The 18,999-nt window shown below is 41.0% G+C and overlaps 1 protein-coding gene and 1 long non-coding RNA gene across 3 annotated transcripts in view; one reads left to right on the top strand and one right to left on the bottom strand.

Annotated features, from left to right (window-relative positions):
- Positions 1–13,622, bottom strand: part of LOC122465494 — a 27,319-nt gene extending 13,697 nt beyond the window's left edge. The window contains exons 1-3 of the long non-coding RNA XR_006290395.1: positions 12,914–13,622; positions 1,898–2,055; positions 1,032–1,226 (exon numbers count right to left, since the gene is read on the bottom strand). This is a non-coding gene — a long non-coding RNA (uncharacterized LOC122465494). The remainder of the gene's footprint in view (positions 1–1,031; positions 1,227–1,897; positions 2,056–12,913) is intronic.
- Positions 1–18,999, top strand: part of ETNPPL (ethanolamine-phosphate phospho-lyase) — a 19,406-nt gene extending 407 nt beyond the window's left edge. The window contains exons 1-13 of one of the 2 annotated variants that reach the window (XM_037897025.2): positions 325–446; positions 3,691–3,809; positions 3,977–4,136; positions 7,023–7,097; positions 8,258–8,351; positions 9,492–9,608; positions 11,495–11,577; positions 12,007–12,232; positions 13,622–13,776; positions 14,270–14,359; positions 14,715–14,845; positions 16,488–16,555; positions 17,203–18,999. In XM_037897025.2, coding sequence (XP_037752953.1) covers positions 3,755–3,809; positions 3,977–4,136; positions 7,023–7,097; positions 8,258–8,351; positions 9,492–9,608; positions 11,495–11,577; positions 12,007–12,232; positions 13,622–13,776; positions 14,270–14,359; positions 14,715–14,845; positions 16,488–16,555; positions 17,203–17,337 — 1,389 coding nt within the window. In that variant the 5' untranslated portion in view covers positions 325–446; positions 3,691–3,754 and the 3' untranslated portion in view covers positions 17,338–18,999. Of the gene's footprint in view, positions 1–324; positions 447–3,690; positions 3,810–3,976; positions 4,137–7,022; positions 7,098–8,257; positions 8,352–9,491; positions 9,609–11,494; positions 11,578–12,006; positions 12,233–13,621; positions 13,777–14,269; positions 14,360–14,714; positions 14,846–16,487; positions 16,556–17,202 lie in introns of those variants that run through there. The other variant, XM_007054411.4, reaches the window with a different exon arrangement.

Genomic DNA, 18,999 nt, shown 5'->3' with positions numbered 1-18,999 from the left:
AGCTGGGCACAGTCCCAGCAAGGGGCTGGCGGGAGCGGCCCCCTCTGTGGCCACCCGGCCGGCAGCTGAGCCCGCAGCCCCCTGAGCTTCTCCGCGCAGCGCATCCCTCCTGCCTGGCCCCTCCTCTTGCTGGGATCCCTCCCTTCCACCAGCGCTGCACACACGCTGCGTCTGCCCTCGGCTAAACCCGAGACAAACAGGAGGCTGCGGGGGCAGAGCGGCGACCAGGGTGTGACAGTCAGTGCCCTGCGCTCGGTTACATAAACCAGCCTCCACTGAGGTTACGTAAAACGAGGAGGTTTGTCTTCCTCCCCTCGGCACAGGCTGAGCAGAAGCCGGGATCAGAGGCTGCTACATTTTACATATTTTATCCCCAAGTTTAAGTGCTTCTTCTGCCAGGAGAGCTGGACTAGAGAATTAAACGAATTTTGCCGCCAGAATAATAGGTAGCTTTTAGCTTCTAAGGTTGTTTTTCTAACAGTTTGTTTTAAATAGACTCAATTCTAGCTGAAATCCACGAGCCCTGTATAATAAATGGAATGGGCATCAGCGAATGGGCTGCATATTTAAATACATACTAGACCTATAAAAATGACCAAAAGAATTGAGAGTTATTAATATTGTTAAGAGCACATGGTAATACTGCTTTCCCACAGAGAGCCTTGTGATCCAGGGAGCCATTATAATAATCATTTACAATTCTATAGAACCTTCACAAAGACCATCAACGTGCTCGAAAAATTACATAACCCAGAAGTTATACAGAGCTACCAGTGAGGAGGGCAGCAACCAGCAGATAGTGCATTGAATAGTTATGTGGAGGGGAAAAATTGGTAAACACCTGCTCTTACATAAAGCTTCAAGCTGGAGCAGACCAAGCAAAGCCTGCCCTCCGTTGCACCCAGGCAAATTCACAGTAGCTGCACTGAAGTTAATTGGTTTATCACTGAAACTGCAGATCCTAGCATGTGATCTTGGTTTTAAAGGTCTCTTACCCATAGTGGAAATTGCATAGAATTTAGTTCACCTACCTCAGACATATGAAGGGGTGAGTCATCCTGTTGGTAACCTGTGGCTTCAGGGAATTTTGACATGTCATAGTTGGTGCTTAAAGTAGTAAATCATCTTCCTTTGGTACCTTCCATTTGTGTGGCAAAACAATGTTGAGTTTACTTATATCAAATTTAAGTCATCATACACAGGTAGTACCTCCTCATTGTAGATAACTGGTGAAAGAAATACAAAGCAAGCAAGAGGAAGGTCAGTTTTTTAGTTTGTAATTCCGATATTTAAAATATTTGCCTCTTCCTGACAAATGCAGTCTCAAAAACTTACCGGTACTTATTTAATATACTGTACTTGATGGCAGATGGCACAAAAGTGAGCACCATAAAACTATGAAACAGAATAGAATGCCCAAAGTAAATTTTTAAAATGCTATTGTTTGGTTAATTCATGGGCGAATTTAGCACACATAAAAGGGGGGTCTAAAGGGTTTGTCTTGAGCGTAACCTCACACAGACAGCTATGGTGCAGATTTTCCACACCAACTCTGTAGTGCTCCCTATTGTGCCACTCTTAAAAGCCTCTTCTTAGTCAAGACTGTGCAACTGTGATATAATGGGAAGTAGGGTGAGGCCATCAAATACTATTTTCTTTCTTGTGACCTGAGCCAGGATTGAAAGAAAATGTGAACTATAGCCTTGTCACGGTGTGTATCCGATACCTGTTTATCATTTACCACAAGTTAAATAACATGGTTTTCTCCAGAGTGTGTGGTCTTGATTAATATTTCACTAGGTCATGCCAAGTGAAAAGCTAATTCATCACCGTTAGATATGAAAGTACAAAGATGCTCACTGACTTTCTAATATTATGCTACTGCTAAAATACTCACTTGTTTAGACTCCTAGGTGTATAGAGTCATATTGTGTCATCAATTGTTTTAATATGCTTAAAAATCAATGCCATCATAGCATGTAGAGCCAGTCATCTCTAAGGGCCAGATGTTGTGATCTGGGAGTCTTGCTTGAGTACACATTGCAGGATCAGGCTCTGTAAGGCAAACAGTAATGGAAATCTCATGGAAAGAAGTTACAACTACTAACTGAAAAACTGTACCAAAGAAATGATATTTGATAATGTTCAGTCTGTTGCTTTACCTCCATTTCACTTTTGAATTGTCTTATGGCAAAGAGTAAATTAAGGGGAAATAGCTCTGAAAGATGCCCCTAGGTAACTGCTTAATCAGGCAGAAATTCAGACACTAAAATATTTCAAACACTATAGATTACATCTTATGAGTAACAGTTAGGGTCTGTGTATACAATTAATTGTATTGCATCAGGTCACCAGATAAAATGGACAATAAGGATGCTTTTAGGAAAGCAGTGTTATTATTTGGAAACAATAGCATCCCTCTTCGGTTAAATAAGTACTATGAAAGGTTTCTAAATGTTTTCTCCCTGTTCAGTAATATTTCTGAATATAACTGTATAGTAGGAATATGTGTCAGTGTTGCATGCTCAGAACAGAAAAAAGAGGGGAAAATTTTCAGACGTGCCTAAGTGACTTTAGGAGCCTGAATCTCATTAAGTCAGTGGGATTTGGGTGCTTTTGAAAACAAGGCTTAGCCGCTTTTGAAAATTTTGCCCAGAAAATCTCAGTACCCTAAGCCTGATTTTTCAGAAGCGCTGAGCACCTCTGAAAATTAAGCCCATCATATGTTGGCATTTTGTTCTAACATATGAACTCTATAAATCTCAGACATCAAATTCAGCATAGTCTTCCACTGTGCAATCAATTTGGGGCCATATATTTTTTAAAAGTTCTTAAAAATTAATCCTATTTCCAGAGAGTTAATTTTTTATAAACTTTCATATTATGTGTAAATTAGTAAGACTGTGTCAGACAAACATAGCCAGACTTCCAAGGATGCAATACGGTGCACATTCCATTGTGCTCACAGGAAACCATACACAGGACTTTTGTACATAGGGACACTCAGCAATGTTAATCCAAACTATGTTTTAAATTGGATGAGTTAAATCATATTAAACTCCTGTGTGGACGCTTTTATTCAGAATCCAAGTGGCCTTAATTAAGTTTCACCACTGCAATTCTGAGTGTGTGTATATCCAAACACAGGAGGTTAGTGTACTTTTAAATCACTCCTTTAGTTAATTTTGATTAATTTTTCTCTACGTTCCCATGTTCAAGCCCGTAGATACAAAAGCAGGGGTTTGAAAATAACCTCATTAAGGACCTGCTCTTGTTCCCATTGAAGTAAATGGGAGCCTTTCCATTCATTTTAATGAGTTGGTTCAGGCCTCACTTGGCCATCAGTTAAACTACAACATAGTATACAAAAAAATCATATTTGCTTCACAGGCACTTCATAGAAGAGATGGCCTCATTTACCTATAATCTACTGAACGGCTTTTGTGATTTTAGTATTTCAAGCTTTGCCACTTCACTGATATAAAATAGCGTATTCCCTGGACTTCAGCAGCTGTCCATACGATGGTGAAGGTGCCTTTGAAGTCAGTGGCAGCTTTGCCTGTGCTGTGACTGCAGGAGTACATGGGATTTAGTTTTTGTTTTCCTGAGCCCTGAGATCATCAACTCTCAAGATTCTGAGGCAGGGCAACAACTGAGCAAGCTGAAATAATGTTATTCTATACTTTTTAGACCTTCATGCAAAGTTTTCTTTGCAAAAGACCCTATCAAGATAGTGCGTGCTCAGGGGCAGTATATGTATGATGAGAACGGAGAAAAATACCTGGATTGCATCAACAATGTCGCACATGGTAAGTACAAAAGCTCCATTGACTAAGTTTACATCATTCCCACTAGAAATCAGAAGATCCTTTTTTCAAGGCAAGCTGACAGTGCTAGATTCAAGAGAGCTCCCTGACTCTCTTATTGTGATTCAGTAACCGATCACGTCAGTAATTATTCATAATTTCTCGTTTAGTTGGCCACAGCCATCCAGATGTGATAAAGGCTGCAGTGAAACAAATGGAACTGCTCAACACCAATTCCCGATTCCTGCATGACAACCTTGTCCAGTATGCTAAGCGCCTCACAACTACCCTGCCAGAGAAACTCTCCATTTGCTATTTTGTTAACTCTGGGTATGTCTGAAGGATTTTTCATTGACACTATTTTGTTGCTGTTTAAAAAGGACTTTGTCAGGTCAGTTTAGGCCCAAATTTTAAACTGTGAAAAAACAGGGTTTAACAAAAGTAATACAAATGTTTCCATGGAAATTTATTTCTAAATAACTCTAGGAAAACTTGTTTTTTGTTTTGGTCGGACTCAAAAATATCCTGTGCAGTGTTTGCGACCCTCACCTTTGCTGTATTGTCTTAGTCCATGAAAACCAAAAAGTGAAACTGACCCTCAGCAAAGTGAAATGGACTAGTCTGTTTTCATGGTCTATGCCAAGCTTATGCGAAAAGGAAACAAACAGCATGTAAATAATAGGAAAATACATAATTTGGTTAAACTAAACTAGAATGTTTAACAACCTTTTTAGTCAACGTTCTTGGCTTCACTGAAAGAAATTACATGTTCAAATGTATTCTAATCCCAGATCCCCGCCAAACATGAATATGCAGCACCATATTCATTCCTGGCATAGATCCCCAGAGAAATCACTAGCTTTGTGGACAGGCCCTGAACTCTGAGGATTGGTCCTTAGCAGGGAAGATCCAGCTGTGATTGGAATCTATGGCAATTTTCCCATTTACTTCTTTAGGACCAGATTTGACCCACAATATGGAAACTTTGAAGCAGTGATGATCCTTTTCTATAACAACTAGAGGAGACTAAAGCAGAAAGAGCTGATACCATGTATTTTCTGAAAATAGATCTGTGTATTTAGAAACAAGAGGGCTCAAAAGAAAGAAAACACAAAATTAAAATTCAGCAGAGAAATTTACTCAATTCTCTTTGGTTGATCTCTGTAGAGGCATTATGTGTGTGTGTTTTAATCAACAGTCTACATTCTAATACGAAATACTAAATGCTGCTATTCTTCAATCCAAATAGATTTATAACCCAATATCCCTAAAGGGAGTGGATCTTTTTATTTAGCATAGCCAAGCTTGCACATATCAGTACTACCTAAAATCGTTATTCAGTCATTGCTATAACATAGCCTCAGAGTGACTTGTATTCCCCATCACAAGTCTTGTTGCTTCTTCTTGTTCCAGCAAATGGATCATTGGCGTATGTGGGTTGTACTATATTTTAAAGGGGGCAATATTGCAATAAAGATGATTTATTTTGTTTGGGATGTCTTACTGACCGAAGCCTATCTAAATCTTTTACAAGATAGTCTGATGTACTGTAGGTTGATGGTTAGAGAGTAGTGTGGTTTGGTGCTGAGTGAGAGCCCTGACTTTCAAAGTAAACTTGGGTCTTCATCTGGGCCTGCTGCTAAAAGGTGCTGAGCAGGATCTGGTCCATGTGGAGGCTGGGAAGCTGCTGGGAATTTTGTAACTTTAATATGAGTGGCAGTTGCATTGTTCTCCCAGCTGCTGGCTGCTGTATGAAGTGGTGTTATCTGTACAAAGGGGAGGTTAAAAAACGAGGAGTCCCTGTGGCACCTTAGAGACTAACACATTTATTTGGGAATAAGCTTTCATGGGCTAGAACCCACTTCATCAGATGTATGAAGTAAAAGATACAGGAGCAGGTATAAATACATGAAAGGATGTGGGTTGCTTTACCAAGTGTTAGGTCAGTCTAACGAGATAAATCAATTAACAGCAGGATACCAAGGGAGGAGAAATAACTTTTAAAGTGGTAAGAGAGACAGTTGACAAGAAGGTATGAGTAACAGTAGGGAGAAATTAGTATTGGGGAAATTAAGTTTAGGTTTTGTAATGACCCAACCACTCCCAGTCTTTATTCAGGCCTAATCTGATGGTATCTAGTTTGCAAATTAATTCCAGTTCTGCAGCTTCACTTTGGAGTCTGATTTTGAAGTTTTTTTGTTGAAGAATTGCCACTTTGAGGTCTGTTAGTGAGTGACCAGAGAGATTGAAGTGTTCTCCTACTGGATTTTGAATGTTATGATTCCTGATATCAGATTTGTGTCCATTTATTCTTTTGCGTCTGGTTTGGCCAATGTAGATGGCAGAGGGGCATTGCTGGCACATGATGGCATATATCACATTGGTAGATGTGCAGGTGAACGAGCCCCGGATGGTGTGGCTGATGTGGTTAGGTCCTATGATGGTGTCCCTTGAATAGATATGTGGACAGAGTTGGCACCAGGGTTTGTAGCAGGGTTTGGTCCCTGGATTGGTGTTTTTGTTGTGTGGTATGTAGTTGCTGGTGAGTATTTGCTTCAGGTTGGGGGGCTATCTGTAAGCGAGGACTGGCCTGTCTCCCAAGGTCTGTGAGAGTGAGGGGTTGTCCTTCAGGATAGGTTGTAGATCCTTGATGATGTGCTGGAGAGGTTTTAGTTGGGGGCTGTAGGTGACAGCTAGTGGCCTTCTGTTACTTTCTTTGTTGGGCCTGTCCTGTAGTAGATGACTTCTTGGTACCCTTCTGGCTCTGTCAATCTGTTTCTTCACTTCAGCAGGTGGGTACTGCAGTTTTAAGAATGCTTGATGGAGATCTTGTAGGTGTTTGTCTCTGAGGGATCAGGGCAAATGCGGTTGTATCTTAGAGCTTGACTGTAGACAATGGATCATGTGATGCGGTCTGGATGAAAGCTATAAAGTGCCCACAAGCAAACAGGGCTAGAGGAATAAAGCATCTCTTTGTCTGATACATATACAAAGAGCTGTTTTCCCTCTTATGTGGTATTTATGTTCTGAATCATAGCATTCTAATCTGAATAACAGAGCCTGCTGTGTTGATTGTTTGTATTAATCAATTCCATACCCTTTTTCTGTTTTAAATTAAAATGACTGATAAGTGCTTGCTAACCATCTAGCCCTGGTGTTGCAATAAACCATTTTGTAGTGTGTGTATAGTCCCCTAATGTGTTTATTATTTTGTAGATCTGAAGCCAATGACCTCGCCTTACGACTGGCTCGGCAGTATCGCGGACACCAAGATGTGATCACCCTTGACCAGTAAGTTTGCAGAATATCATATAGAATGCAACTAGCCACTTCTGCAGTATCTTCAGAGGTCAACTCTATACAGTTGTATGGTATTTTTCAGTGAAAGATCAATGTTGCCTTCATACAAACATTATAATTAAATATAGACAGCTCCATTTAAAGTGATGCTAACTAGGTTTTGAGACACAATCTGACAACAAGAAGTAAACTGAGATCTGAAGGGACACTAAAGTTTGGTGGGTCTGAAAGCTGAGCTACCATGATAGATGTCCTAAACTACGCCTGATCTCACACACTTATGCAGGAAAAATATCCAGAGAGCTACACTCAATTAATGTTTTACCTATGTGACAACTACAGGACTAGAAAACTTACAATTCTATATATGGGGGTTTGCGGTGGGGACAGGGGGGTTTAGTTGATCTGTGCTGTTTTTTTGTTGTTGTAAATCCTAGACTCACACTGTCACAGTGGCCAAACTGGTGCTAAAACATTAAGAACTAACTTTTCAAAAGGGCAGATGCCCAGCCTCCCTTTTGACATGCTATAAAATTTGTGCCTCCATAATTAACTGGAGCAAATCTGAGTGTTTGTGTACCCGACTATCTGATTTGCAGCCCTCTTTTAGAGTCTGCCAAAATCAGACAACATTTACTAAATCCCAGGTTAAGGGCCCTTGTGGAATACCTCAGGGGAGAGGATCCTGACACCCAAGTGCAGGGGCAGCTGTGCCCTGCCTGTGCTACAATCGTGGATGCATGTGGCAGCTGGCAGGTGATGGCTGGAGCAGAGGTGGGACATGGAAGACTGGAGATGGGAGGGGTTGTGGCCAAGGTGTACTGGCTCCCAGCAATTCTGCATCCTTTCAAAATCCTGTGGGCCATTGTTACAGGTAGACTTAGGAAGACACCAACTTTTTCTGTCCTTTCACTGGCAGGGATGAATTTGGCTTATTGATTCGAATCCTGCTCCACTGAAGTGAATAATAAAACTCCCACTGCCTTCATTAGGTCCAGGAGTGGTCCAATTAACTTGAGCAGCCCTCACAAACACCACCCCCATGTTTCTGGGTACTTTTTTTAATTCTGGGTTGTGTGTGTGTGCAGTTGTGAATTTTAGCTTTTCTAAAACCTTAATGATAGTGATTTTGCATTTAACTCCCATTGCAGTGCTTACCATGGTCATGTTTCTTCTCTGATTGACATTAGTCCATATAAATTTAATCAGCTGGGGAAGGAGGGCAAAAAAGAGTTTGTGCATGTGGTGAGTATTTTTTCAATTGCATATCAATTACTGTCCTTTGTAGGTGTTTTTTCCCTTTCCTCTAGAGTCATTTCAAAATCTGCCTGTGTGCTAGCTTTATTTCCCCAGATAAAATTATTCCTAACCTGTCATACTACACACTCCCTGTCATTTCATAACAAAGGATTAAATTCAGCAGAAATGTTTGCTGCTGGATTTGTAACAAGTGGCTTATTACAAGCTTTGATGCTGAATTGCAATACAATGTAATGATATATTAATTTATGGGTAAGGAAATCAGTAAACAGCTGATTAGCACTCACCTGGTTAAAGCTCGAGTGAGCCTCCCACTGCAAATCTCCAGCCCTAAGTCATATGTAGGCCTCCATCCAGCTATCTCCCACTCTAGAACTGGTGATACAGCTCTTGTGCCAATGACATTCCCCAGGCTGGTTTGTACCTTCCAATGACCCCTCCCTGGCCCTTTGAACACTCCCCACACTGTTCGTAGGGGTTGGCAAGCCTGTGGCAGGCCCACCTTCTCTCACAAAAGAGGAAGCCAAGCGGTACAAATGAAGCACAGGTTTCCCGTGGAAGGAAAGGGCATCAACTATTCTTGCAGTCTGTAAGAACTGGAGTCAGTCAGTACTATAGACCAGGAACTGGCGGTGGCTATGGGCTGAATGGATGCATGTGGTGGAACGCTCTTTGAAGAATGGAGGCCTGGAAGGTTGCTAGCGCTAAGTGGCTAAGGCTGCCACTCGGGAAAGTGCATTGACATTGCTCTGAATAATGACTTCATGGCTCTTCCCTGAATAAGTTAAACTTAAACAAGGGGAATAGTCCTGCCCTCATACATTTACTCATCTCTGTATTTCCTATAAACAGAGCTAAGCCCTGGAAAAGACATTAGTCAAATACTTATTTCACATCTAGAGGAATGTATCTTTCCTGTAATACATGGTACAAGCTTCAACTCCTAATAGTGTACATGAAGTTCAAGGCAGAAATTCAGAATATCCAAACTTTGTGATATGTATGAGAGAAGGTGGTATTTTTTCCGATACAGTTACATCCCTGATGAAAAACACTGGGAACTGTCCAATAGAAAATGAATATTGCAAGAAGGCATGCATTTGAAATAAACTCTGCTGCTTTCAGGCTCATTCTCCAGATATCTACAGAGGAAAATACAGGGAAGATCATCCAGATCCAGCAAACGCTTATGCAGATGATGTGAAAAAGATTATTGAAGAAGCTGAGAAGAGTGGGCGCAAGGTTTGTAGCATGAGCTGTAGAAACACTGTAACCCTGTTCATGTTTAGTAATGAAACTACATCTGTTGGCAAAATAATAGGGGGGAAAGGAGACAAAAGATCAGCATCTACACAGTGCAATTTCTTCTCCTTTTCTGCCTTCACTCTTCTGTTATGGGTTTTATATTCCAAGGCTTCCATTTTCCCCTTGATGCACTTTCATAACTCTCATTAACATCCATGAAAGTTATATGCAAGGATCAAGAGGAGAATAGACTCATAAAGGAGCAAATAAATCAAAAGTTGTTTAATTCACTATTTCGTGAGCCTTTGAAACACAGTCAAGCTTTCAAGTCCTGTTTGAGAGATTATGGTGAAAGTCTTAGACAGGACATCTAGAAAACCACTGCCTGGAGAACAGATAAATGAGGAAAATCACGTTTCTAAAGTCACCATTGCATTCAAGCACATTGAGATAAATGTATTGCACTTTTACGCCTCATAACTTGGAATCCAAGTACAAGCTGGTGATAACCTGTGCTACAATCGTGGATGCATGTGGCAGCTGGCAGGTGATAGCTGGAGCAGAGGTGGGACATGGAAGGCTGGAGATGGGAGGGGTTGTGGCCAAGATGTACTGACTCCCAGCAATTCTGCATCCTTTCAAAATCCTATAAAATTTGATTTAGAATGTCTGTTACCCAGTGCTTCCTGGGACAATTCTAATTTTTTTGAAGACTGCTAGGGATTGATCTAAAGCCTGCTGAAGCCAATAGAAAGACCGCAATGGATATTGGATCAAAACAGTCCCCTTTTAGTCCAAAGGGTTACATCACCTGTCTTTAATTTCTTCATCAATTTTTTTTTCTTTTTTTGACTAACTGACAGTTTTTTTTTTCTTTTCTTGTCTTCCTTTTTTCCCTCCTTTTGCATATCTTCTTAGGTTTTGGTGCCGTAGACCTGTGACAGAACAAGTTGTGATAAAGGCTAAAGTCTCACATGCTATGGGGACCCTCGTACTGTTTGGCAGTAGTGTGCCTCTTCGAATATAGTGTACACTTCTTTACACGTTACTGCTCGACCTTGTTTCCAGGAAGACTGCATTGCTGGCCAGCTCACGTGCACCTGTTGATGCTCAGGGAGGGTTGCACAAGCGGTGTGGGAGGCAATCTGTTACATAGCAGACTTGTGGTGACGCTCCTGGGAGATTTGGGGTAACACTGTCTGTGCTGCACAGACTTAATGTTGACAAGGAATGTAAAACTTGATGTTCCAGTGTATCTGATCTGCTGCTGTTGCCCTTCCTGATTTGGAATAACTACTTTTTTTCATTCCTAGCAACTGGAATTACTTCACCTATAGATTCTCTTTTGTGAAGTGCCTTGCCCTAATATATTGCTTGTTTAGTCATTTGCCTGAGGCAGGGGTGCCCAAAGCAAAGCCAGGGTGTTCTAAAAATGCAAACTCTGTCTGCCCTGTCCCTGGCCACCACAGGTTTCTACTGCTGGTGTTCCCTGACACTAAGCAATTTCTATTCATCTATCAGGGAAATCACAAGTACCAGTAAGTATGTATTTTTTTAATTGAAATTTCTATGTAAACTTACATGGACCTTATAAACCTGATCCAACTCCCACTGAGGCCAGTGGGACATCAGTGGCTGGTGGTTTAGGTCCTGGATGTGGCCCTTTGATTTCTGGCAGGCTGCCAGCGTGGCCCTCGGTGTTGCAAATTTGGGCACCCCTAATGGAAATGTTATGCCTTAGACATTGACAACAAACCACAGCTATCCATCCCAGCATGTTATTAAAGTCACCCAGATCTTTACAATTTCTTTCTGTGAGCGTTAGCTTATTTGCAAAGGGTAGATAGAGGAACATTGCTCTTACTTCATCTTCTTTTATGTAGATTGCGGCCTTTATTGCTGAATCCATGCAGAGTTGCGGAGGCCAAATAATTCCACCTGCAGGCTACTTCCAGAAAGTGGCAGAGTATGTACAATACTTGGAATGGGCATAGCTGAGAAGTTACGCAGAGTAATAGGTTGAGGTTACAGGCTTATTCTATTAATCCCTTAGGGGGTTTTTTGTCCTTCTTTTTTGTTCCACCTTTTAAATACCATTATGTAACTCATGTCCAATGGAATTTTCAGTTATCAATCATTTTAAAAAATACAATCCATATGTGTATCATTAAAAAGCAAACAAGTAGCTTGAAATGGAGTGATTTAAACATCAACCATAAAATGCAGTTGTGGGGTTTTGTGTGAAATCTTCTAAATTAATTGTATGCTCATCGGGAACAGGGACTTAGTCAAATTGTAAACTTCTGTAACACACCCTCCTTTGGGCTAAAATTAGGCCTGGACACTAGAATCCTATTATGTGGTGTGGCATTTGGACTGTTCCTTTTGTTTTCAGATATGTGCATAAGGCAGGTGGCGTATTCATAGCTGATGAAGTCCAGGTTGGTTTTGGTCGAGTTGGGAAACATTTTTGGGGTTTCCAGTTGCAAGGCAAAGACTTCGTACCCGATATTGTCACCATGGGAAAGCCAATTGGCAATGGCCATCCAATGTCTTGTGTGGTTACAACAAGAGAGATTGCTGAAGCCTTCGGTGCCTCTGGATTGGAGTATTTCAACACGGTAACGTTCCAGATGAAAGTCTTCCTTTTTACTCCTACAATAGCTTTAGTCTGTATTCAGTGCTTGCAGAATATGCTGGGTTCATAGAGCTGGAGAACTGTAAGGGCCTAAGTTTCAAAAAACTCAGTATCCAACTTTGGAGCCAGATTTTCAAAAGAGCTCTGCTCCCATTTAGACTCCTAAAAGGAAGTGGTCAGGTTTTCAAAAGTGCTCAGCACCCAACAGCTCCCATTGAGAACCCGAATTCCATGGGGCCCTTATTTTCTTTACCTCTCGGGGGCAGCTAAACACTCTCCCTGTATCAGGAAACACTGGAGCTGTGCAAATATTGCAAAGCCACTACTTTGATTTCGTCTCGCCTGTTCAGTCAGATGTCTGCCATCTTTTCCATTGTGACTGAGTCTTGTCACTAACTGCAACCAAGTTCCATTACTTAGTAGGAGTCCCTTTAAGCTTTAGATGGCAGAGATTCTGAGAGGTGGCTGTGGAACCGTATGACTGGAATGCCGTAAATGCTATTCACTAAGAACTTTGGAAAAAACACCATCAGGGTCAATTTATATCATCAACATCTTTAAAAGAATGAATGATTGTAATGTTATACCCTATCCAGCAGAAGATAATGGCTCACATTGTCCCTCTGAGCTCACATATGGAGGGGACACTCAAAATGGATCTTACCTTTTCCGTATGGAAGGCTGGTCAACTGCCTCAACAGCATCATCCCTTTCTCTGTCATACAGTTGCTGGACCAAGAAAATGCCAGTAGTTGTCCAAGCTTCTGAATCTACAAAAAGGGGAAGCGGGGGGGGCAGGATTAGACAGTTGTATGGATCACACGAATATCCAGAGTTGTAATAATTGAGTATTGGAAGGGAGATAAAACCTCATGTTTTGGGGCTTAAACAGCTCTTTAACTATTAAGAGTTAGGGTGAGACCTTCGGGGCGTATGTGGGGAGGGGAAATGGGACAGATAACCCCCCCCCCCGTCTACTGCAGGGTTTATTGCAGCTGCCTCGGAAGCATCCAATTCTGGCCATTGTCTATAACAGCATACTGGACTATATGGACCTCAGGGCTGATATAGCATGGCAATTCCTGTGGTCCTATGTTTTTTGCAACCTGAGGCTGAGGAACAACTGGGGAGGGACATCTTGGGTGCACCCCACTGCACTGCATGGTTGGGGGGAGAAGGGCAAGGGAGGGAGGATCCAGTATCCCATTTTCTTCCTGAGCAACCAAGCAGGGACTAAGCACAATGTTGCCTAAAGTCCCTTTCTTTAAGCTTTGTTCACATTTTACTGACGTGGGAAATGTTAGTGAAGCCCCCAAGGATGGAGGCAGAACAGAATTTCAACCACTGTTTTCCCATTTGTCTTTGCCTTCAGTTTGGAGGCAATCCAGTGTCCTGTGCTATTGGCCTGGCTGTGCTCGATGTAATTGAAAAAGATGATCTCCAAGGAAATGCCATACGAGTAGGGAATTATTTAACAGAGCTGCTGAACAAACAAAAGGAAAAACATCCTTTAATAGGAGATGTCAGGTAGGTACCTCCGGGTACAATCAAGAAGTTCCCAGGCAGAAGGTGGGACAGAGAAGTGGTTATTCTGGTAGCCCAATAGGCGAAGAATATAGGACAAAAATGAGGAAATTGTAAGTGATGATTATGTCTCGTAAATTATCCAAAAAATGGATCCCCTCAAATTTCCTGGTTTTTGTTTTTATTCATGTCATGGGTTAAAATCCCAATCCAAGCTGTAAGTATAAATAACAACGAATCAAGTTACTGGTAGTTTGGACCTACAGGAGGTTATGAGAGGCTTTTCTCTTTAACTGACAAAGCAACTTTATTAAGCCAGCAATGTGTATATCTTTACAAATAGCATTGAAAAACTTAGTACATGAAAGCGTAGTATCTTTCTCTATATATTTGACTCACTTGCTGGAATTGTTGGAGCAGTGTTACTATCTGTGCAAGAGAGGGGCTTTGCTATTGGACAGTGGATCTTATCCTTCTTCCTCCCTTTATGTTCTAGGGGTATTGGCTTGTTTGTTGGAGTAGATCTGGTGAAGGACCAACTGACGAGAACACCTGCCACAGCCGAAGCCCAGCATATTATCTACAAGTAAATATTTATCCTCTGTGTCCATGCATAAAGTATACTGGGGGCAATCTCAATCTGACCCTTTACCGGCCTTTTCTTAAGGAGGTTGAAAACCTTGATTTTTCTCCAGCAGATGTACACACACCACTTTAACCGGAAATTAATATAACCTTTGATTTAGCATTAGAAGACGCAGACAGTGGCCCAACCCCTGACCTGGTGTAAGCAGATGTAATTCCCTAACCTTCAGCATTGTTACATCTACATACAACAGTCTGGCGTTTGGTCTGATGGACCTCTCTGAATCCTGACATATGCAAGTTACTTTGTGCACTTAGATGCCTTTTTACATGTGCATCATTTGTTTTCTACACAGACTGAAAGAACAGCGGATCCTCCTGAGTGCGGATGGACCCCATAGAAACATTCTGAAATTTAAACCACCCATGTGCTTCACTATGGAAGACGCAAAGCTTGTAGTGGACCAGATTGATGAACTCCTCACAGGTATGCATGCATTACAGAATGTCCCTCCTTGTTTGTTTCCAAACGATATGCCGGAAACACCCCCTAAAACCACTGAAATCTATACCATTACATGCAGAAAATCGCAGCAAAGATTCACAGGAAAGCTGGCTTTTAAAATTTTATTTCCCTTTCCTTGACAGAGCTGTTCCCCTGGCTCTATCCTAACACACTTTCTTAATGCAGTTTTTTATAAATTATGTATAGGGCCCTTTATTTACATTGATGCGAAGGTGTCAGGCCAAATCCTGCACTTACCTCTGCCACATCCCCATTATTTATTATTGTCTGTTTGTTTCTGGTGATACCCCTAACATGGTAGACAGCAGAATTCCTACCCTCAAGGGTTTTGAAGTTAATGGGGTTGCAGAAGATGTAAGTCATCACAGGATTTGGCCCACTGACTTTAAAGAGGTTGCACAGGTGTTGGATAGATCAGTAAATGGCTAAACTTTTCAAAGTGACCTCTAATATTGGATTCATCAGTTTTTCCTTGCACAACTTTCAATGTGATGGGTCAAATTCTGCTCTCCTTTACATCTCTGCAATCCTGCAGACTCCTCTGTTCTGTGACAGGCAATTGGCCCAATGCCAAATGACCCCAAAAATGTGGGCGCATAAAGGCACCTTTACATTTTCTATTCCTCATCTGTATCGAGTACTTCTTGGCCACAACTGAGGATCTGGCTCAGTGGTGTTCAACATCATGTTCCGATTACACCTCTGGTGTTTAGGGCTGTGACGAAGCTCCTCCACTCCTGTCTGTTTCTGGCAAGTCTTTCAATGGTTCCCCAGCTGTGCCCCAGGTTTTTTAGCTCGGCTTCCACAGCTCTTCGCCATGTTGTTTTTGGACGACCTCTTTTTCGCTTGCCTTCACGTGTCCATCTTATTGCCACTCTGGTGATGGAATCAGTTTCCATCCAAAGCACATGACCAATCCATCTCCAACGTCTCCTGCAATGATGGTGCTCAGATCTTCTTGGGTGCACTATGTCAATAGATCTTGGTTTGAGATTGTTCTGGGACAAAAGATACGGAGGATTTTTCTGAGGCAGGTTGCACGGAATGAAGACAGTTTGGACATCTCATACTTTCTCATTCCCCAGCATTCTGCACTATAAAGTAGTGTTGAAAGTACGCAGCTCTGATAAACCTGGAGTTTGGTTTTGGTGTTGTATTTTGATTATTTCCAGACTGTATTTAAGATCCTGAAGGTATTCCTGGCTTTATTGATTTTGTTCCAGATCTCCTGGCTTGTTCCACCATCCTGGAGTTACAATGGTGTAAATTAAATCAAAATTAGGCCCTTTAATTATGTTCCAACCTGAAGGCAGATCTGTACAGAAGTGCTAAGCTTGCAAATTTCACCTCTACTCTAAATGCCTACCATCCTCAGGCTACTAATCATGATAAATTCATCATTCTCCAATGAGGTGTGTTAGAAAGGGTTAATTAGTTCTTCAGTTAAGCTTATTATCTTTCTGTACAGTGAACATGTGGCTAGTAGCTCAAGTGCAGTATTGTCAAGGTAATAGACATTACACCTTTTTATGGGTGCAATTTTGTAACGGTGATAATGCTTGGCAATGAAAACATGATCATTGAATACTTTTGCTTGTTTTAGCTTTGGAAGAAGCAACTGGAGCCAGGACAGGAAATGGAAGATCTACAACTGCACAACATAAAAAAAAAGTAAGGGTTGGGGAAGCACATACAAATGACTTGAGTGGAGGTATAGCATAAACCCAGAGGTGTGAGTGATTTAGACTGATGTAACTGAGATCAGAATCTGATCTATAATAAGAGAAGACAGAAAACAATCTGTTATGATTCCTGTTACTGAACAAATATGAAGAGCTGAGTAACAGACTATATTCTTTAAATATTATTTTCAAAAAGTTTCAAGGATTTCACTTCCATCTTATACCTTTGAGTGTGAGTAGCCTACATGATTGGACCCCATAGATTGTAGTGTTAGCCTTGGACACTAAAAATAGGCATATTACAGATAGCCCTGCAAGGTTCCCTAAAGAGCATATGCTGTATGTGTTTTCTGATGATGTCCTGAAGGGCTGGAGAGCAATAATTGAATCTCCCAGTAGGATGACTATTAAGGCAGAGATCTTATACTAATGGCTACTCTAGAAATACCATAAATGGGGCCTACACCTCCTTTCGCATACACCTGTGTGAAAGTGGAGTAACTCCATTGATCTGAATGGAATAGCTTCACTGAAAGAGGAAAATCAGGCAGACAGCTTCCTAACCCTACAGCCAAAGTATGGGATTAGAGATTGATACAAACGCAGGCTTATTCATTAAAACTTTTTGCGTTTCAGATGATTAATGAAGGGAATTCCCAGTCAGACTGTATCGGTGAAAGCATCAACCATATCAACGGTACTGCCTGCAGACAAAAAAATGGCTTGTACACTGATAACCGTACAGTGCCTTGTAAAAGGATCAGAACATGAAAGGAGACGTTTTCTTTAGATCAGTGTATTTAAAAAAAACAAAAAAAGGATGAGTGGATGTGTGCAAGTGTCATACTGATTATTCAGGGTCCAATCCTGCCTTCTTACGTGAACAAGACTCCATGTAGCTTTACTGGTAGTTTAAAATACATTTTCACCCACATAAGGACTGCAGGGTCAGCCCTTGAACTTAACCAGATAGGGGTGTGCTAAATAAAGTTCTGATTTTTTAACCCTCTTGGGTCATGATATTTAGGTCTGGTATAAGTGGATGCATCTCCACTGAAATTCATGGAGTTGCTCCTGCTTACGTAAGGTCAGAATTTGGGCCATTGTGCTTAATAACCATGGAACCACAGGACCAATCCTATTAAATCCTTGTTTGCAAAGCATTACACCTTTTAATGTATTTGAAATTTCAGTATGCAGTATTGAGATGTTAATTACTTTCCATGTTTTAATGGCTCAATTTACAACACAAAGCTTGAGAGACAATTCACACTGGGAAAAGATTTAGGGCCTATGGACCAGGTCCTCAGCTGATATAAATTGGTATTACTGTAGTGAAGAAAATAGAGCTCTGCCAAGTTTATACCCACTAAGGATTAGGGTTGGTGTGTACAATTATATGAACACAACATGTATGTAAGATTCCCACTTAATATTTAGAGATTAAAAGAGTTTGGATCATAGTTTTTTGCATAGCAAGTGACTATAATTTATTCAACTTTTTGTTATGGGTAAGTGGCAATCTACTCAAAAATTATCTGCAGTAAAAATTACTGTAAAGAGACTCTGTTTAAAACAAAAGACATCTTTCCATGCACAACAAATGCAGGAAGATTTTAAAAATCAATTACTTTAACCTCAGGCTAGCATGAAAATGAGATTTCCAGGGGTAACCCCAATTTGAATTCTTATGATTTTAGACATTTTTAATTGTTGTACTAGCCTCATACAAAATCGGGTCTGATCCTTTGAAGTGCTGAATGCCGTCAATTCCCATGAAAGATAGTCAACAAACCTTGAGGGTGCTCTGCACCTGGCAGGATTGGGACCTCAAACATATAACATTTGTTACATTACTAAAAGGGGAGGTCCACAGAATAGAGCGTGAGACACAGAACAAACTAACACAAGGATCAGACGGTATTCTTACTCCAGCTTCCCAGATGGGTTTGGGTGGGAGCAGAATCCAGAGGAGCTTAGCTGTTCCCCTTGCTCACCCCAGCTTAAGCACTTTGGACTTGTTTTTCTGCCGCTAGCAGTAACATGGACCTTGCATTGCACGCTGTGAGTGTTAAAGTTGGATCAGGGCTTTCAAGTGTCACAATTTTAATGCATGCACAAGTAGGCTTTATGGAACTAATTGAGGGCTTTTAAAAATGAGTTATATTTACTTTAACAAAGACAATATGGCTTTATAATTTTCATTTACTAAGTTTTGCTGCTTTATACTTGTTAATGACTTTTCATTAATTGCATATGATGACTGAAAACTAAGAGGTTCTGCTATTTCTAGTCAGTCTTATCTAGTTTTATACCTTCAACCATTATGTTATATTGGTATTTTCTGTATGAACTCTTCTGGTAGCATCAAGCCAGCTTATTAACTGTTCAGCGATCCTTGGTTATTTCAAAAATTAAAGTTATTTGTAAACA

The sequence above is a fragment of the Chelonia mydas genome, chromosome 4, assembly GCF_015237465.2.
Source record: "Chelonia mydas isolate rCheMyd1 chromosome 4, rCheMyd1.pri.v2, whole genome shotgun sequence".
NCBI classification, from domain to species: Eukaryota; Metazoa; Chordata; order Testudines; family Cheloniidae; genus Chelonia; species Chelonia mydas.
The sequence above is the reverse complement of the archived record's forward strand: the minus strand, read 5'-3'. Positions and strand labels throughout refer to the sequence as shown.